The sequence below is a fragment of the Rutilus rutilus genome (genome assembly GCF_951802725.1).
Source record: "Rutilus rutilus genome assembly, chromosome: 6".
In the NCBI taxonomy this organism is placed as follows: domain Eukaryota; kingdom Metazoa; phylum Chordata; class Actinopteri; order Cypriniformes; family Leuciscidae; genus Rutilus; species Rutilus rutilus.
In genome coordinates this window covers 34806698-34823073 of record NC_140214.1, presented here as the reverse complement: position 1 = coordinate 34823073, position 16376 = coordinate 34806698, and the positions used below count along the sequence as shown (strand labels likewise).

The window sequence follows — 16376 nt, the reverse complement described above, 5'->3', positions numbered from 1 at the left end:
ATCCATTTATTCCTTTGCCTCTCACTGAATGTGTAAAAGGAACCCAGAAATTACACATAATGAGCTACTACTCTGCCAATGCTGTCAATTGGTGTGACCAATATGGTCATTAGCTGACAGTCTTGTCCCTTAAATGTGTTATGAAAGTAACTCTCAGCTCTCCTCGTCACAAACCGCAGAATGCTGGTTAGATTTAAGCCAGCTATGCGGCAGACCCAGCAAGTGTGTTTTATGCTTGCATGCTCTAAAATAAACTGACAAAAGAGGGACTGCCCCATCACATGCTGCCTACACCATGTCTAAAACATGCAACATTTGCTGAAATGTACCGAGCAACCATAACTGTAAAAGTATACTGTATGTGGGGTTCATTGCTAGTAATTTGGTTGCTGATATTTCTGTGATTATTAGTGGTCTTAGCATCATCATTATTATTATTGTTCATTCATAGGGTTAGGGATTTGCACAAACTCTGAACCTTGGTGAATGATAAAAAAATAAAAAATCTAAACTAAACCAAAGAGATTTGCATATTTTCACTTGGGCCCTTAAAGCAACTAGCAACCCATCAACAGTATGCAAATTCTGTAGTATGCAACAGTATGCAAATTCTAAGATCTCTGATGAGCTGTTTGATTAGTGAGACCAGATCCAAAATGTGTACATTTGTACATACTATATGCCAGTGTTTCTCAACTCTCAGTCCCGTAATGCACATTTTGTCTCTCTTAGTTACACAGCTGATTTAAACAATCAACTCCTTAGCAGAGAGCTGCATGAATCTAGATCTAGGGCCTTATTTTAACAATCTAAGCGCATGGTCTAAAGCGCACGGCGCAAGTGCATTTAGGGCATGTCCGAATCTACTTTTGCTAGTTTAACGACGGGAAAAATGGTCGGTGCACCTAGCGCATGGTCTAAAAGAGTTGTCCCTATTCTCTTATAGGAGTAGTTCACTTTAAAATGAAAATTACCCCATAATTTACTCACCCTCAAGCCATCCTAGGTGTATATGACTTTCTTCTTTCAGACGAATACAATCGGAGTTATATTAATAAATGTCCTGGCTCTTCCAAGCTTGAATGGAAGTAAAAGGAGCTTAAAGTGTGACTGTGGCTTAAATGTGATACTATCAGTCCAGACAAATAAGAACTACTTTAGAGTTCCTGCTACTGTACATAACTGAATGAATGAATTGGCAGTGGATTGCAACCAAAGACTGAAGCACAAAAAAGTGCATCCATCCGACATAAACAAACTCCAAACGGCTCCGGGGGGTTAATAAATGCCTTCTGAAGCAAAACGATGAGTTTGTGTAAGAAAAATATTCATATTTAAAACTTTATAAAGTAAAATAACTAGCTTCCGGCCAAGTGAACATACGGATCTGACTTAAAGGGATAGTTCAGCCAAAAATGGAAATTAGCCCATGATTTACTCACCCTGAAGCCATCCTTCTTTCAGACGAATACAATCAGAGTTTTATAAAAAAATGTCCTGGCTCTTCCAAGATTTATAATGGGAGTCAATGGGTATATTTATTTGGAAGTCCATCAAAGCGCATCCATCCGTGATAAAAGTGCATCTATGCATCAGAAAAGTACTCGAAACGGCTTTGGCGGGTTAATAAAGGCCTTTTGAAGTCAAGCAATGCGTTCGTTAGAAAAATATCCATTTAAAAACTTTATCGACTAAAATAACTAGCTTCCGGCAGACGGGCGTAGAAGTCGACTTACGCCAAAAGAGTAACACTTGACGATGTATGACGTAGGATGTAGGAGTAGCGTGAGCTTTGATGCCTCTCGCAGTTCACCAGGACTGGGCAACTGCGTTCGTCATTACGTTGTGCGTCAAGTTCAAGGGTTACTCTTTTGCCGTAAACTGACTTGCGTACAGCCGCCTGCCGGAAGCTAGTTATTTTAGTCGATAAAGTTTTAAATATGGATATTTTTCTTACACGAACGCATCGCTTGACTTCAAAAGGCCTTTATTAACCCGCCAGAGCCGTTTCGAGCACTTTTATCAGGGATGGATGAGCTTTGATGAACTTAAAAAAAATACATCCATTGACTCCCATTATAAAGCTTGGAAGAGCCAGGACTTTTTTATTATAACTCCGATTGTATTCATCTGAAAGAATGTCATATACACCTAGGATGGCTTCAAGGTGAGTAAAAAAAAATTCATTTTTGGATGAACTATCCCTTTAAGTGTAATGCGCAACTTATGCGAGTAATGCGACGTACTGCTGATATTTACGCTACGCCATGATGCACTATGCTACTTCTGACGTCGCAAATTGCGCTTTAGGCGTAAGTAGACTGTGTTTGGCCGGAAGCTCAAATTTTTCTCTGTAACGTGTTAAATATGAATATTTTTCTTACACAAACTCATCGCTTTGCTTCAGAAGGCCTTTATTAACCCACAGGAGCTGTTTGAAGTTTGTTTATGATAGATGGATGCACTTTTTTGAGCTTCAATCTGTTGGTTGCAATCCACTGCCATTATCAAGCTTGGAAGAGCCGGGACATTTTTTAATATAACTCCGATTGTATTCGTCTGAAAGAAGAATGTCATATACACCTAGGATGGCTTCAGGGTGAATAAATCATGGGCTTATTCTTATTTTAAAGTGAACTACTCCTTTAATGAGTAATGGGTGTGTTTTGGGTGTAACGTGCAAAAAATCAGAGTGTAATTTCCCATTCCTTTTAAAAGCCAGATGCGCTCGCGCCATGAGGGATTCACTATTTACATGGCGGAATTTGCAAGCGGAGAGACTGAACACTTCTCCAGAGAGCAAACGGATCTGCTCGTGCGCGAGGTTAAAGCGTGCAAGCAGACCATCTCAGGACAAGCCGGATTCCACCATATCTTTATGTACACAATAATAATCTTTTAAATTGTAATCCTTTTATTTTCAATATTTGGCATATTTATGTGCTGCTGCACGTCCCTGTGTTTGTGATAAGCAGAGTGTACGCAGGTTGTGGACCCACCTATAAGCACACATTACTAACGCGCTCTTTAAATAACAAAAAAAATATTGCGCCATTAACTTTAGACCAGGTTTTTGTTGGTCAATTGGTTTCAGTTGCCTCAAAATAGCAAAGCGCCAACAATATGCCTGAACACACCTGGTTTTCAGACCAGCACACCTATGGACGCAAATGCATTTGCTATTTAAACAACATGGTACAGGACATGAAAATGATAAATGCGACGGGCTGATACTAGCAAAAAACACTTGCGCCTGGTGCTGCATTGCACCAGCTGTATGATAGGGCCCAAAGGAAACATACAAAATGTGCAGTGCTGTGGGTCCCCACGTCTAGAGTTGAGAACCGCTGCTAAATGCACAAAGCTGGACAGTATATAAAGTGAAGCCCAGTGTAGGTTCATACAAACATTAACTTTTGAACTAGAATTGTGTTTTCCATAGGGCATTAGACATTTGAGAACATTAACCACATCAGAATTCATTCATGCTTTTGAGCTGACAAGGGCGCACATAAAAAAGTGCCCAAAGCACCGCTCCTTCATTTTTTCTTCCTGGAGGTGAAGCCGGGCTTGTCCTTTCATTCATTCAGTTATGTAGCAGGAACTCTAAAGTAGTTCTTATTTATCTGGACTGATAGTATCACATTTAAGCCACAGTCACACTTTAAGCTCCTTTTACTTCCATTCATACACATACAAACATAGGGGTCCAACTATGTCAGTATTGGACCCAAGTACTGTACGTTATTCCACTCAAATCAGTTTTATCTCGAAAGGGGGCCACTATAAACTAATAAACTACTGGTCAACCTGTGCAGCTTTATCAGCTCATCAAAGTTTGAACTGCCAGTACTTTATTAGAGGGGCTATATGTAAGAATATTCCTATGATGGCACAGGATATTTTTGCTGGGAAAATCAAAAGAATGTGATGTTTACACTTGCTCTTCTGTTCAGTGACACATGAAATGAATGCTTATTGCTTTTACAATGTTCAGGATCATGCCGAAAGAGCTGCACTGTAATGCCAATGTTGCATGCAAAGAAAATCGATTAATTCAAACTATTCTCTCAAATAGGGCTGTGTAACAATTAATCGCGAATAATCGCATTAAAAAATAAAAGTTTGTGTTTACATAATATATGTGTGTGTACTCTGTATAATTATTTTGTATATATAAATACACACATATGCATGTATATTGTTTATATAGTCACTATGGATTTACTTTTGCAGCACATGAAAACAGAATCTTCTCGTCATGTCAATAAACCAAACTCTTCCAGGCCTCAGCTACAACTACAGTGTTTGAGAGTGGGTCAAAGTAGATTCTGTTTGTGGGCAGCCAATGGAGACCATAGGCTGGCATTATGCAGATTTGTTACAAATCTACGTAGGTTTGTGCAGGAAGTAAATCGCTATGATCAGATGCTTTCTTAACTGCTGTTTTCTCACCACTGTCATTTTTGTTGTGTGTTTATTTTGTTACCGAGAGGAAAGCTTGTGGCACATATTTACATACCATTCATCTAAACGTCGCTCTCAGCAGCATAGACGATGTCAGGATGTTCGTTAACAGTACATCGCTGCAAAGGTATATCCAACTTCTTTTTAATTCTAAGCGAAGAATGAGAACAAGAACTGAGCAGAGAGTATATTGGGGCCTTGAATCACGTTCAGTCTTGTACATTATGTGACTGATTTGGTCATCCAAGGCTTGCTCGAATCACTATGGAGTGTGTGTATGAGTGCGGTCACGAGCAATAAGTTGCTGGCTGCAGTTCACTTAACGGCCACCGGTGTCACTAATAAATAGGGTTTATGAATTCTACATATGGTCTCTTTAAGAACAGCTGTAATTTCAGAGAAATTACAAAAAAAGAAGGACATTTTATAAAACAGAGAGCAGAATAGGATCAGGAAATAATCTGAATAAGATTTGAACTTGCATTGGCCAGACAAACAGCTTGGCTCAATGTGTAGAGTGTATTTATATCACAATAACGGTATAATATATCACAGTAACTGTGAACTGTACCTCACAACTGTCTATACTTTGTCTTTGTTTGGGACACAACCTTTTCTAAATGGTAAAGGCTACTGGCTGACACATCCCTTCTGACATTCATATATATGCCATCATACCAACAAATTATTGCCTTTTAACAATTCCCAGTACCAGTGATGATATTTGTCTCATTGATCTCTCTTATAGGCTGACAGGTAATGAACCCCTGTCCATTCTGCCACTGACCTCACAGCCAGATGAAAGGGCGGGCAAGGCACACTACAAGCTGTGTGATCGACTCAAACTGGAGAAAAAACAGCGCAGAATGTGCAGACGGGACCCTGGAGTGGCTGAAACTCTCATGGAGGCCATTAGCATGAGTGCCTTAGAGTGCCAGTACCAGTTCCGCTTTGAGAGATGGAACTGCACCTTGGAGGGCCGCTACAGGGCTCACATTTTAAAGAGAGGTTAGTAGTATGCGATCTATACAATTACTTTTTTGGTGGGCTCTATAAACCCCCCTTTCCGAGAGCCTACTCTGCTTTGATGGCCCAGTCTGTTGTGATTGGTCTATGAAACATCCATTACCATATCTGAATTTGAGCTCCGGAGGCTTCCTTAGTACAAATGCATGCAAAGTGGACAGCATCTTCTCTTCATGTCGACAATACAAACCAAACTCTTCCAGGCCTCAGCTACAACTACTGTGTTTGAGAGCTGGTCAAAGTAGATTCTGTTTGTGGGCAGCCAATGGAGACCATAGGCTGGCATTATGCAATTTGTTACAGACCTACATAGGTTTGTGCAGGAAGTAAAACTGGAATTTCTGACAACTTGTTTCGGGCAGTTCAGAATCGGTTCTTTCTTTTGACAAACAATAACTCCATTTATTGTGCATTTCGATCTTTGAAACTTTGCAGATCTTTTAAATGAAAGGTAATATCCACAAAAAAAAAAAAAAACATAATGGTAAACTTTAATTTAACCGTGTTTATCCAGTTGATTTTTCCAATGTATTTAAATTGACAAAATTTAAAAAAGTTATCTCAACTTTTGACAAGTGATTAAAACTCAAAAAAGCCCATGCAAAAAAAGAAACAATATAATTCATATTGAGATTTTTACTGTGATTTTTTTACTGAGATGAATTGGCAATGGATTGCAACCAAAAGATTGAAGCTCAAATAGTGCATCCATCCGACATAAACAAACTCCAAATGACTCTGGGGGGGGGGGGGGGGGGGGGGGTAATAAAAGCCTTCTTAAGCAAAATATCTTTTGGCACCCCCAGTACAGTTATTTTAATATATACCTTTTTTGTTTTACAGTGATGGCAAAGCTCCATCAGCAGCCATTACTTCAGTGTTACACGATCCTTAAGGGATCGTTCTAATAAGCTGATTTACTGTACTCAAGACACCAAAAAGTGTGGTACCCACAATACAGAAAGTTTAAAGAAAAACATTTATTTCAAATAGAAATCATTTGTAACATCATAATTGTCTTTACTGTCATTTTAGATTAATTTAATGCGTCCTTGCTGAACAAAAGTAAGAGCAAGGTGAGGTTGGTGCTGTTACTAGCATTCCTTGTGGGTAAAATTCAACATAAAATCACAGGACAAAAAATCACAGGATTAAAGGTCAGTAATGAACTATTGGCTGCCTCATAATCCCCATGTTCCTTACAGGCTTCAAAGAGACGGCATTCCTCTATGCCATCTCTTCAGCAGGCCTGACCCACGCCATGGCCAAAGCCTGCAGTGCTGGCCGCATGGAGCGCTGCACCTGTGATGAGGCTCCTGACCTGGAGAACCGCAAGGCTTGGCAGTGGGGTGGCTGTGGAGACAACCTCAAGTACAGCAACAAATTTGTCAAAGACTTCTTGGGTAAGAGGTCCAACAAGGACCTCCGCGCCCGGATAGACATGCACAACAGCAATGTAGGAATGAAGGTAGGCTGCTAAGATATATATTAAAACGTACAGTGCAGGTCAAAAGTTTGGAAACATTACGCTTTTTTGAAAGAAGTCTCTAATGCTTATCAAGGCTGCATTTATTTGATCAAAAAAACAGAAAAAAACAGTAATATTGTGAAATATTACAACTTAAAATAATAGTTTTCTATTTGAATATACTTAAAAAAATAATCTATTCCTGTGATGCAAAGCTGAATTTTCAGCATCATTACTCCAGTCTTCAGTGTCACATGTGACATCCAGTCTATCACATGATCCTTTAGAAATCATTCTAATATTCTGATTTATTATGAGTTTTGGAAACAGTCCTGCTGCCTAATATATTTGATGAATAAAAGGTTAAAAAGAACTGCATTTATTCAAAATAAAAAAATATATTTTCTAATAATATAAATCTTTACTATCACATCATCCTTGCTGAATAAAAGTATTGATTTATTAAAAAAAAAAAATATACTGACCCCAAATTACTGACCAGTAGTGTATATTGTTACAAAAGATTTCTATTTTTTTTACTTTTTATTCATCAAAGTATCCTAAAAAAGTATCACAGGTTATGAAAAAATATTAAGCAGCAGAACTGTTTCCAACTTTGACAATGAATCATCATATCAGAATGATTTCTAAAGGATCATGTGATAGACTGGAGTAATGATCCTGAAAATTCAGCTTTGCATCACAGAAATAAATGATAATTTAAAGTATAATAAATTGAAAACCAATTATTTTAAATTGTAATAATATATCACAATATTACTTTTTTTTTTTTTTTTCTCTGTATTTTTGATCAAATAAATTCAGGCTTGATAAGCAGAAGAAACTTCTTTCAAAAACATTAAAAATAGTAATGTTTCCAAACTTTTGGCCTGTACTGTATTTGTCCGGTTTGTATGTTTATGTTTATTGGGGTGATTTCTTTTTTTACACATTTTTTTTTGGATCAGGTGTACTGATCCTGAACGTCACAAGCAAAACTGTCTTTAAAATGGGAATCATAAATAATGTGAGAAATTTTTGTGTGAAACTTGGAGTTATCTGCACACAATAAACTGTAAAATAGTTGATTGTATCACTTAGCGTTCTTTCTTTGTTGTGGTTAAATTAAAAGCTTCACACATTCTTTAAGGTCAATTAAATAGTCTGTAAAAAACCCATTTTAAATCACTTAAATTGACTTTTTAATTCAGTAATTTATTATAAATGCCCTTTAATCAAGGTTTGGTTTCCCTTTCAGTCTAAAGAGCACTAAGTTTGTCCAAGTCTTCCATTTGTTTTTGGTAAGAGAAAGAGCCGAGGTAACATTGTAAGAGTAAAAACAAAAAAAGAAGGTACAGAAAAAGACCCATAACAGAGAGCCAAAGTAAACTACAGGTCTGGCACCAACATATTGTCTCATATTGTTAGTTTTAGTTTTAGAATGAATATAAATTACAGCACCGCTCAGCAGAGGCTCAGGACTCTTTGCTCGTCCATCTGAAGTAGTCATCCTTGGGCCATTTTGTCTGCGATAAGAGATTTACAACACTGCATTTTTGGTCCATCTGCACATGTTAGGAGGTGTAAGGGGTTTGGGGTCAAATCCCATATGGAGAACAAACTTGGAATGTGCTAGCCTCGGCATCACCTGCATTTTAAAGCTGACGTTACACATTTTCCTCTCCTTTCTTTGTGGTGGAGTTACAAGTCTACCACTGGTTCAAGAGAAACTGTCCAGACAGCGCCTTTTTATGCTTATCGTAAGGTTCACTTTCTTACAGAAATGTTGAAAGGATCAAACATTGTGGTTGGTAATGCTCTCTGCATAACATGAAATTTAAGGGACAGTTCACTCTAAAATGAAAAATAGGTCATCATTTACTCACCCTGCAGTATGATTTTCTTTCTTTTTTGGACCACCAAGGGAGAAATAATAATAATAAAAAAGAAATGTCCCGCTCGTGCTCATCAGCATCAAAAAAGAAAAAAAAATTAAATGCAAAAGTATCACAGAATAAATTGCTACATGTGTGAGAAATTACAAGTGTTCTGGGGGAATATGATAGGGTTTGGTAAAAAAACTAACTGAAATTCGTTCGCAAGATTCTATTTCACTCCGATTCACCCAGAAAAAGCACAAAAGTTGTGAGAAATCAAGATTTAAAAAAGTATCTGTGTACTTTCTTCTTTTTGTAAGTTCATCTCCTGATTGGAACTCTAGTTGTCAGATGACAGTTGACAGACGTGAACACGATAACTTCTTGTTGCGAACAGATTTATTCACATGAGAGAAGAAATCACATGGATTACATTTCATGTCGTGTTTGAATAAATCCTGATTAAAGATTAAAAACCTCAAGCGTGTGTTGGAAATGTAACGCCCCTTACCATAATCGTGAACTTCAGCTTCCAAGGCTTCTAAAGCCTCTGTAAACACAGTTAATAATAGTATAGAAGCAGATTGATCAAAACCAACTTTGCAAGCATGACTTGAGCAGAACATTTCACAGTGGTACGTTTTTGTTTTGAAACTCTCTTACCTTTCAGATATGATGTTATAACGGTTTAATTTGTCTTCTTCACAGTAAAAATTTATTGTCCTCAAGTGAAAACATAAAATACAGTTTAATTATTTATTTATTTTTTACTGAAGTGTATATTTCTAATTTATTTAGCTGTATATAGCCGGCATTGTACACTCCAAAGTTCAGATAGCTGAAAGACAATGCGCTGCAGCTCCGTAACTTTTGGGTTGTATTGATAAGGAACAGGCGTTATAGCCTAAACAAATGTTAACCATGGATTTGTAAGTTCATCCATTTTTGCAAGGCCAGTCAAAGGTGTTTTTCTTTTGCATCAAAACACGTCTCCACGACATGGTAGCAACACTACAATTCACTGAAGCCTCGTCTTCTTTCTTTACGTATGCCTTTGGGTGGGCATTATGCTAATATTTAACATTGTGAAATAGACGTCACAAGGTGTTTGCAGGCAGGCAGACAGACAGACAAACAAAGACAGATGAATAAAGTTCTCAGTTATGTACTCAAAAACAGGCAAACAGGCATTAGCAAACACGACTACATGTGATCGAGACCAGACAACGAGTGAAGATAGGGGTACAACTATATAGCGAGCTAAAAAAGGTAATTAGAACACAGCTGAAACAAAGGAACTAATAATGACGTGACCATAGTAACTAAAGAGAGGCGGTAAATCAAACAAAGGAAGGTATGAACTGAAGAAATACAAGTCCTTGAACTGAATTAAACTAAACATAATGACAGACATTTGCGGAAGTACTATCTAGACTTCGATCAAGGTGTTTTAGGTCGGTCTGGAGCAGTGTTCTCTGTTAGATAGCATAAATCTCTTCGTGGGAGACTATGAGCTTTGTAAATTTGCAGATCTTATATTTACACAAAGATACATTACACACTAAAGGAAAAGGAAAACATTAAAAAGCATCAAATGACCCCTTGATGCTGGTCGGTATTCACTGCTATTATATAGATGATTGCAAGCGGGGCTTTTTTTATTCTCCTTGTGTGGCTACTCATCATGGTGAGACAATGATTTAATTTTGATTTTAGGTTAAATCAACTCTTCAAGTTGTGTGTGTGTGTGTGTGTGTGTGTGTGTGTGTGTGTGTGTGTGTGTGTGTGTGTGTGTGTGTGTGTGTGGTGGGGGTGGTTTAGGTATACCCTACATTATGGGGACAAAATATCCCCACAAAGATGGCAATATCCAAAATCCTTGTCCTTGTGGGGATATGTTTTATTCCCCATGAGGAAAACAGCTTATAAATCATACTAAGTGATTATTATTTGAAAATCTAAAAATGCAGAAAGCTTTCTGTGATGGTGTTATGGGATAGAATATACAGTTTATACATTATAAAAATCATTATGTCTATGGAATTTCCCTAATGAAAACCCAACAACTCTACTTTGTTGCATGTCAGTGGTGATTTAATTCCTTAAAAACATAAAACAATAAAAATTAAAAATAAACTCCACTTATTATATTGTGATTGAATTTAAAGTTTCCACGGCTATCATTATAATAATTTATTTGGTCAAACTTCTTTTTAAAAATTGTATCCTTGTATAACTGACTGTTTAAAGCACAGATTTTTCATGACAGCTGATGCTGCTTTTGATAAAGCCATAATTATGGCAATTAAGTAAGAATGAGGATAATACCTACTCCTCGGTGCCCTGTATTATATTGTTTTTCAGTCTTGGAAAGGGTTACAGCAATCAAACTATGTGGGAACTTCAAAGTTATTGCCTCAATGTGCTTTTGAAATTCTTGTTTTGTAAATAACATTGCCCATCAGTTTAACTGACCTTTAAAGATTTTTCAATATACGGGGTAACATAAGGGTTTGGTAAACACTGCACTTACTGTGTCTTTCATGTATCGCAGCTGAGCTCTGTGCTGTGTCTGCTGAGATAACTGGAGACATAAATGTTGATGTTTGGTAAAACTATAATTCCTTTGATGTGTGTCGTCTCACTTCTTTTAACATTTGTCCCGTACAGGTCATCAAGGCTGGGGTGGAGACCACCTGTAAGTGTCACGGAGTTTCAGGTTCGTGTACCGTGCAAACATGCTGGAGGCAGCTGGCGCCCTTTCATGAAATTGGTAAGCAGCTCAAACAGCGTTACGAGACTTCAGTCAAAGTGGCCAGCTCCACCAACGAGGCAACTGGGGAGGGGGAGATCTCCCAGACCCGAACCCAGGGGCAACAGCCCCCTCCAGGCCCTCGACCAGACCTCATTCCCCGCACCCCCGATCTTCTTCACATTGAGGACTCGCCGAATTTTTGCAGGCCTAGCAAATATTCAGCGGGCACCTTGGCCCGCAAATGCTACAAGGATAAGAACTGCGAGGCCATCTGCTGTGGCAGGGGGCACAACACTCAGAGCCGAGTGGTGACGAGACCGTGCCAGTGCCAGGTGCGCTGGTGCTGCTATGTTGAATGCAAACAGTGCACACAAAGAGAAGAGGTTTACACCTGTAAGGGGTAAAAACCATCACAATCATGCAGAATATATTTCACCAGTCTAGGAACAGTGGAGAGAAATGAATGAGTGGAAGCCAAAAAGAAAGAAGAAGTGAAAAGTTTAGGTGGATTCCCTTGTCCTAGTTTGGGTAAAGGTCTCAAAGGCATCAAATTAGTTTAAAAAAGATGAAAGCACTTTTTGAGAGGTTTTGCAGGGCGTTTTATTTTATTATTATTATATATTTTTTTCTGTTTTCCATGTGGAGCAGTGTGAAAGCTGTGTAATATACCAAGCCTAAGGGAATGGTCTACAGTTTTAAGCGACACTTTGGAACTAAATTAAACATTTCACAGAGTAATTTGTCTGCCAAAATATCAATCAGCGGAAAAGTCCAGTCTTGGACAGACAATTATTGATCCAATGATTTGAATAATAGCTTGAAATGTCTCAAGCCGTATGTGTAAGAGTATGTGTTTCTATGTGACTTAATTCCAAATGATTTAATTTGGAGATGGAATTTGCAATGACAAAATGGTGTCAGATTTATTCTACATGCACATGTATTCTACACCCACACAAGAGTGTGTATGCATATGTACATAGATAAAATTACATTATAATTCTATTATATACACCACTTATCTGAGTATGTTAAATAACCACTAACCACACAAATGTTTTATTGTTTGTGTGCTTGCATTTGTGTTGTATCTCTCTCTTTGACAAGGCCCTTAGGAAAGCAATACTTTTGATTTGTGTTTTTCTGTGGATATAATTTGTGGAACACCGCAAGGAATAGTTCTTGCAAGGAATGAAAATGATTTGCTTTTCCTTTTTTTTCCTTTTCTTTTCTTTTGCTTGACAGTGGAAGTCTTTGCCAGTCTATTTAAGATTTAACTCTGCCTTAAATGAACTCTACAAATGACTGTTCAGGGAACAAGTGAAACCACTATGCACCATTCGATGGTAAAGAAATCCTGGAGATATCACAATGAGCATTAGTCTCCATGATTTAGGCTTCCGCTTGATGACAGATCTGTCCATCCTCATTTAAAGCTGCTGATTCAGTGCTGTAATCGTTGCAGCAGTGCTTTTCAGGACAATGCTAGTTAAATATGAAATATGCTATGGTTCATGGTCACTTAATGCTCTGTCAGTTTCACAGGCAACTGGAGGGAGCAAATAAAAGTTGAGAATAAACATGACAGCAAAAATGGGCCACTAATCTGCATTGGAAAGAAAGAAATTTCCCCTTTTCTGCAGTGTATTTCTAGGGGGAGATAATTAACCTCAGAGTTAATACATTTTCCAGCAGATATTGATTTTGGAAAATTATGGTGGACAGTTTTTAGATTCAAATGCCCATGCTTGTTAATCAATCAGTGGTTCTTCTAAAATGACTGTTTCATTGAATCTATTCACAATTGTTGAGAGGCTGAACACAACATTTTTTTATTTTTTTATATATGGATGTAGAAGTCCATATATTGTAAAATAGAACATTGAAATTCCATATTTTTGAAAATTATTTAACATAACAACTGGCATGGAGAATACCGCTGTGTGACCAAATGACAAGATCTAAGTTTCTGATCAGACTTTTAATAATTTAAAACACCGAATTTTGACAATGTATGACTTTGTATCCAGATCACCAAACTCTGTTGAGATCCACTTAGTGTAAATAAATTATATAGAAACAAAGATATGACAAAATATATAAATGAATTATATATGCTCTTTATTTTTTTAGTTTAGTGTGAATGAACTACTGAGTGAGAGACCGACAAAAAAAAAAAAAAAAAAAAAAAAAATTGGCACCATTCACGCACTGAAGCTTGGAAAATCTTTTATTTATTATTTTTTTTAAGTTGTAAATAGCTATGGTTATGATCCTGTGGCATACAGACAAAAGTGAGGCACATGCATACCGCTTACATGCATTTGGACAAAAGTTTCCAGAATACTGATGTTTAGATCTGTTAAATTCAGACTCAAACTGTTTTTCCCCAAAACTTTGTATGAAGTGCCAAGTTCAGTGCTTTGTAAATAAATGTTATGCTGTTACGAAATTATCCTCAGAAAGCACACCTATTTCGCTATGATCTCTGTGAAAGTATGTGTCATCTGGAAAGCACTGTATTTTATTTTAAATCTTATTTGTGTCAAATCTTTAAAAGTAGCAAATATACTTTTTGTTAATTTTTGAACAAATGTTTAGAAAACATATGGTGGATGATTCAACTAGTAATGTTTTGGTGATACATTGAAAATAAGCAAATGCTCAACTAAAAATGACATCCACATAAATATGAAAAAGTCAAACATGACAGCACTACAAAAAAATTGTTGTATTATTATTTTGTCCTGTATCCCAGTAAAATATTGAAACATCCATTAAACAAGATACATTTACTTGTGCAAATTTGCATACGTTCTAAAGTAAAAATGTTTATATATATGCCTGCCAAAAATGCTGATATTCCATACTGATAGTAATAAAAATAATTCAGAGAATAATTTGATGCAAAATTTAAATAGAAAAACAAGGGGTGTACGAGTACATAGGAAATATTTCTGTCTGAGAAGGGATTCATTTTTGGTAACACTTTGCTTAAAGCCTTTATGTATAATGCATTATAAAAGCATTTTTAAATCTGAAATGAATTTGTATGCACCTTATAATGCATTGTATGGTCTCATGAATAATTGTAACCACAGTTATAATACATCATAATACATGACAAACAACCAATTTCAAATGTAACAAGGAATCTGCAAATATTATAATGAATTTTTACTTTGGTTACAGATATTTATGAAAAGATATAATGCATTATACCGTACATTATTCATACCTTTAAATACATTATACATAAAGGCTTTAAAAATTCCTGTTGCCCATTTTTTATTTCATTTAAACTAATGAGCTGAATTCCAAGTAGTTGATGGGGAGACATGCAAATTAAAGAATGCTTGGAAACACAAACACCTTAGCACACTACAACTATAATGGCTATATCTAGTCTTTCATCAGTCATGGTGTCTGCTCACAGCAGAGGTGAACAGAAAACAGCAATGACAAACAAATGAGATGCAATTCTCCTCAGATGCCTGTTCAATAAGTATTTTGACAAACAATGTAGATATCATATATAGTTGCATTTTTGGCATGCTGCATGTTCTCAGTAATCAGTCATATTTTTTCATTGACAGAAGGCCTTTTTTAGATTTTCATTTTCATTTTCTTTCTGTTTTTGTTGTTGTTGTCTTGGTTCCTTAATCTTACTTTCCAATGCAACCTGTATAAAATGTATTTGGTAGGGGGAAAAGGACACAGAGACAATATATAACTTATTTTTAAAATGTTTTATGAGCATGTGTTATTTGTACATTTTGTAAAGTTCAAGATGATTTTCTATATATTTTTTCTTGCATTTGGCCTATAACTGGGTATTTGCTTTTTGGGGTTGAGGTATATGTTTTTTTTTCCCCTCTGAGTGTAATTGTTCCTGATGGTCAAAGATAAAGAGAAATGCCAACACTCTATATTTTAATTCTGCTCTTATGTCTGAAATGCAACTTTTCCTTACTTCATTATAAGGAATACATACCAAAGAGTAAGAATATTAGCATGTAACCAATACTAAACTTCAACACCCACAGTAAGAATATATATATATATCCCAGTTAGCTGTAGCAATCTTTCTTTGTAGCAAAATGGTAATACTGAACAATTTTATAGTCCTATATTGATTACTGAATCAAATAAACATAACGTTAAGAACCAGCAAGTGAGTTCATTGTTTAGATTTACATTCATTAAAAGTGGATCACAGACACTTAGAATTTGACCAATGCTATTTTTTTCTCTCTCTTTAATTCTAATGGCCTGGTCACTATTCTGATTTTTGTCAGGGTTTGTGCAATGCTGCAACTGTTAAAATGCATTCTTTTTCTATTAAGGGCAGAGATTTTTCAGTAGTTTGTCTTTGTCCACTTTTTCTTGTCTTATGGGAAACTATTTTCCTCTAAATTATTTTCCTCTACCTCATGTGTATAGCTTGTAGGTATAAACTGATCATGAATGACTGGTAAGAATGTATTTAAGTTATTTAACATCTTTGTATAACAAAGGCAAGAAAATCTGAAAATAATAAAAGATTTTTTAAAGAATGTTGAGATTCTGTGTTTCTGATTTTATAGGACTTAAGATGTGGGGATTTCATTTATCTGAAAATTATTGATCAGAAATGACTCATCTGATGAATGAAAAATCTGATGAATGAAAAATGAAATCATCTTTAAAATAAAGAAATGGGTTCAAATGTAAAGAAAAGAAAGAAAGAATTAAAGCTGCAAGCATCATTGATCACACCTTGGTGCATGTTAGGGGATTGTAT

General features: G+C 36.4%; 1 protein-coding gene across 3 annotated transcripts in view; it reads left to right on the top strand.

Annotated features, from left to right (window-relative positions):
* Positions 1 to 16106, top strand: part of wnt9a (wingless-type MMTV integration site family, member 9A) — a 50529-nt gene extending 34423 nt beyond the window's left edge. For 2 of the 3 annotated variants that reach the window (XM_084411544.1, XM_084411546.1), the window contains exons 2-4: positions 5216 to 5475; positions 6699 to 6961; positions 11509 to 16106. In XM_084411544.1, coding sequence (XP_084267670.1) covers positions 5216 to 5475; positions 6699 to 6961; positions 11509 to 11997 — 1012 coding nt within the window. In that variant the 3' untranslated portion in view covers positions 11998 to 16106. The remainder of the gene's footprint in view (positions 1 to 5215; positions 5476 to 6698; positions 6962 to 11508) is intronic. The other variant, XM_084411545.1, reaches the window with a different exon arrangement.
* Positions 16107 to 16376: the final 270 nt, after the last annotated feature.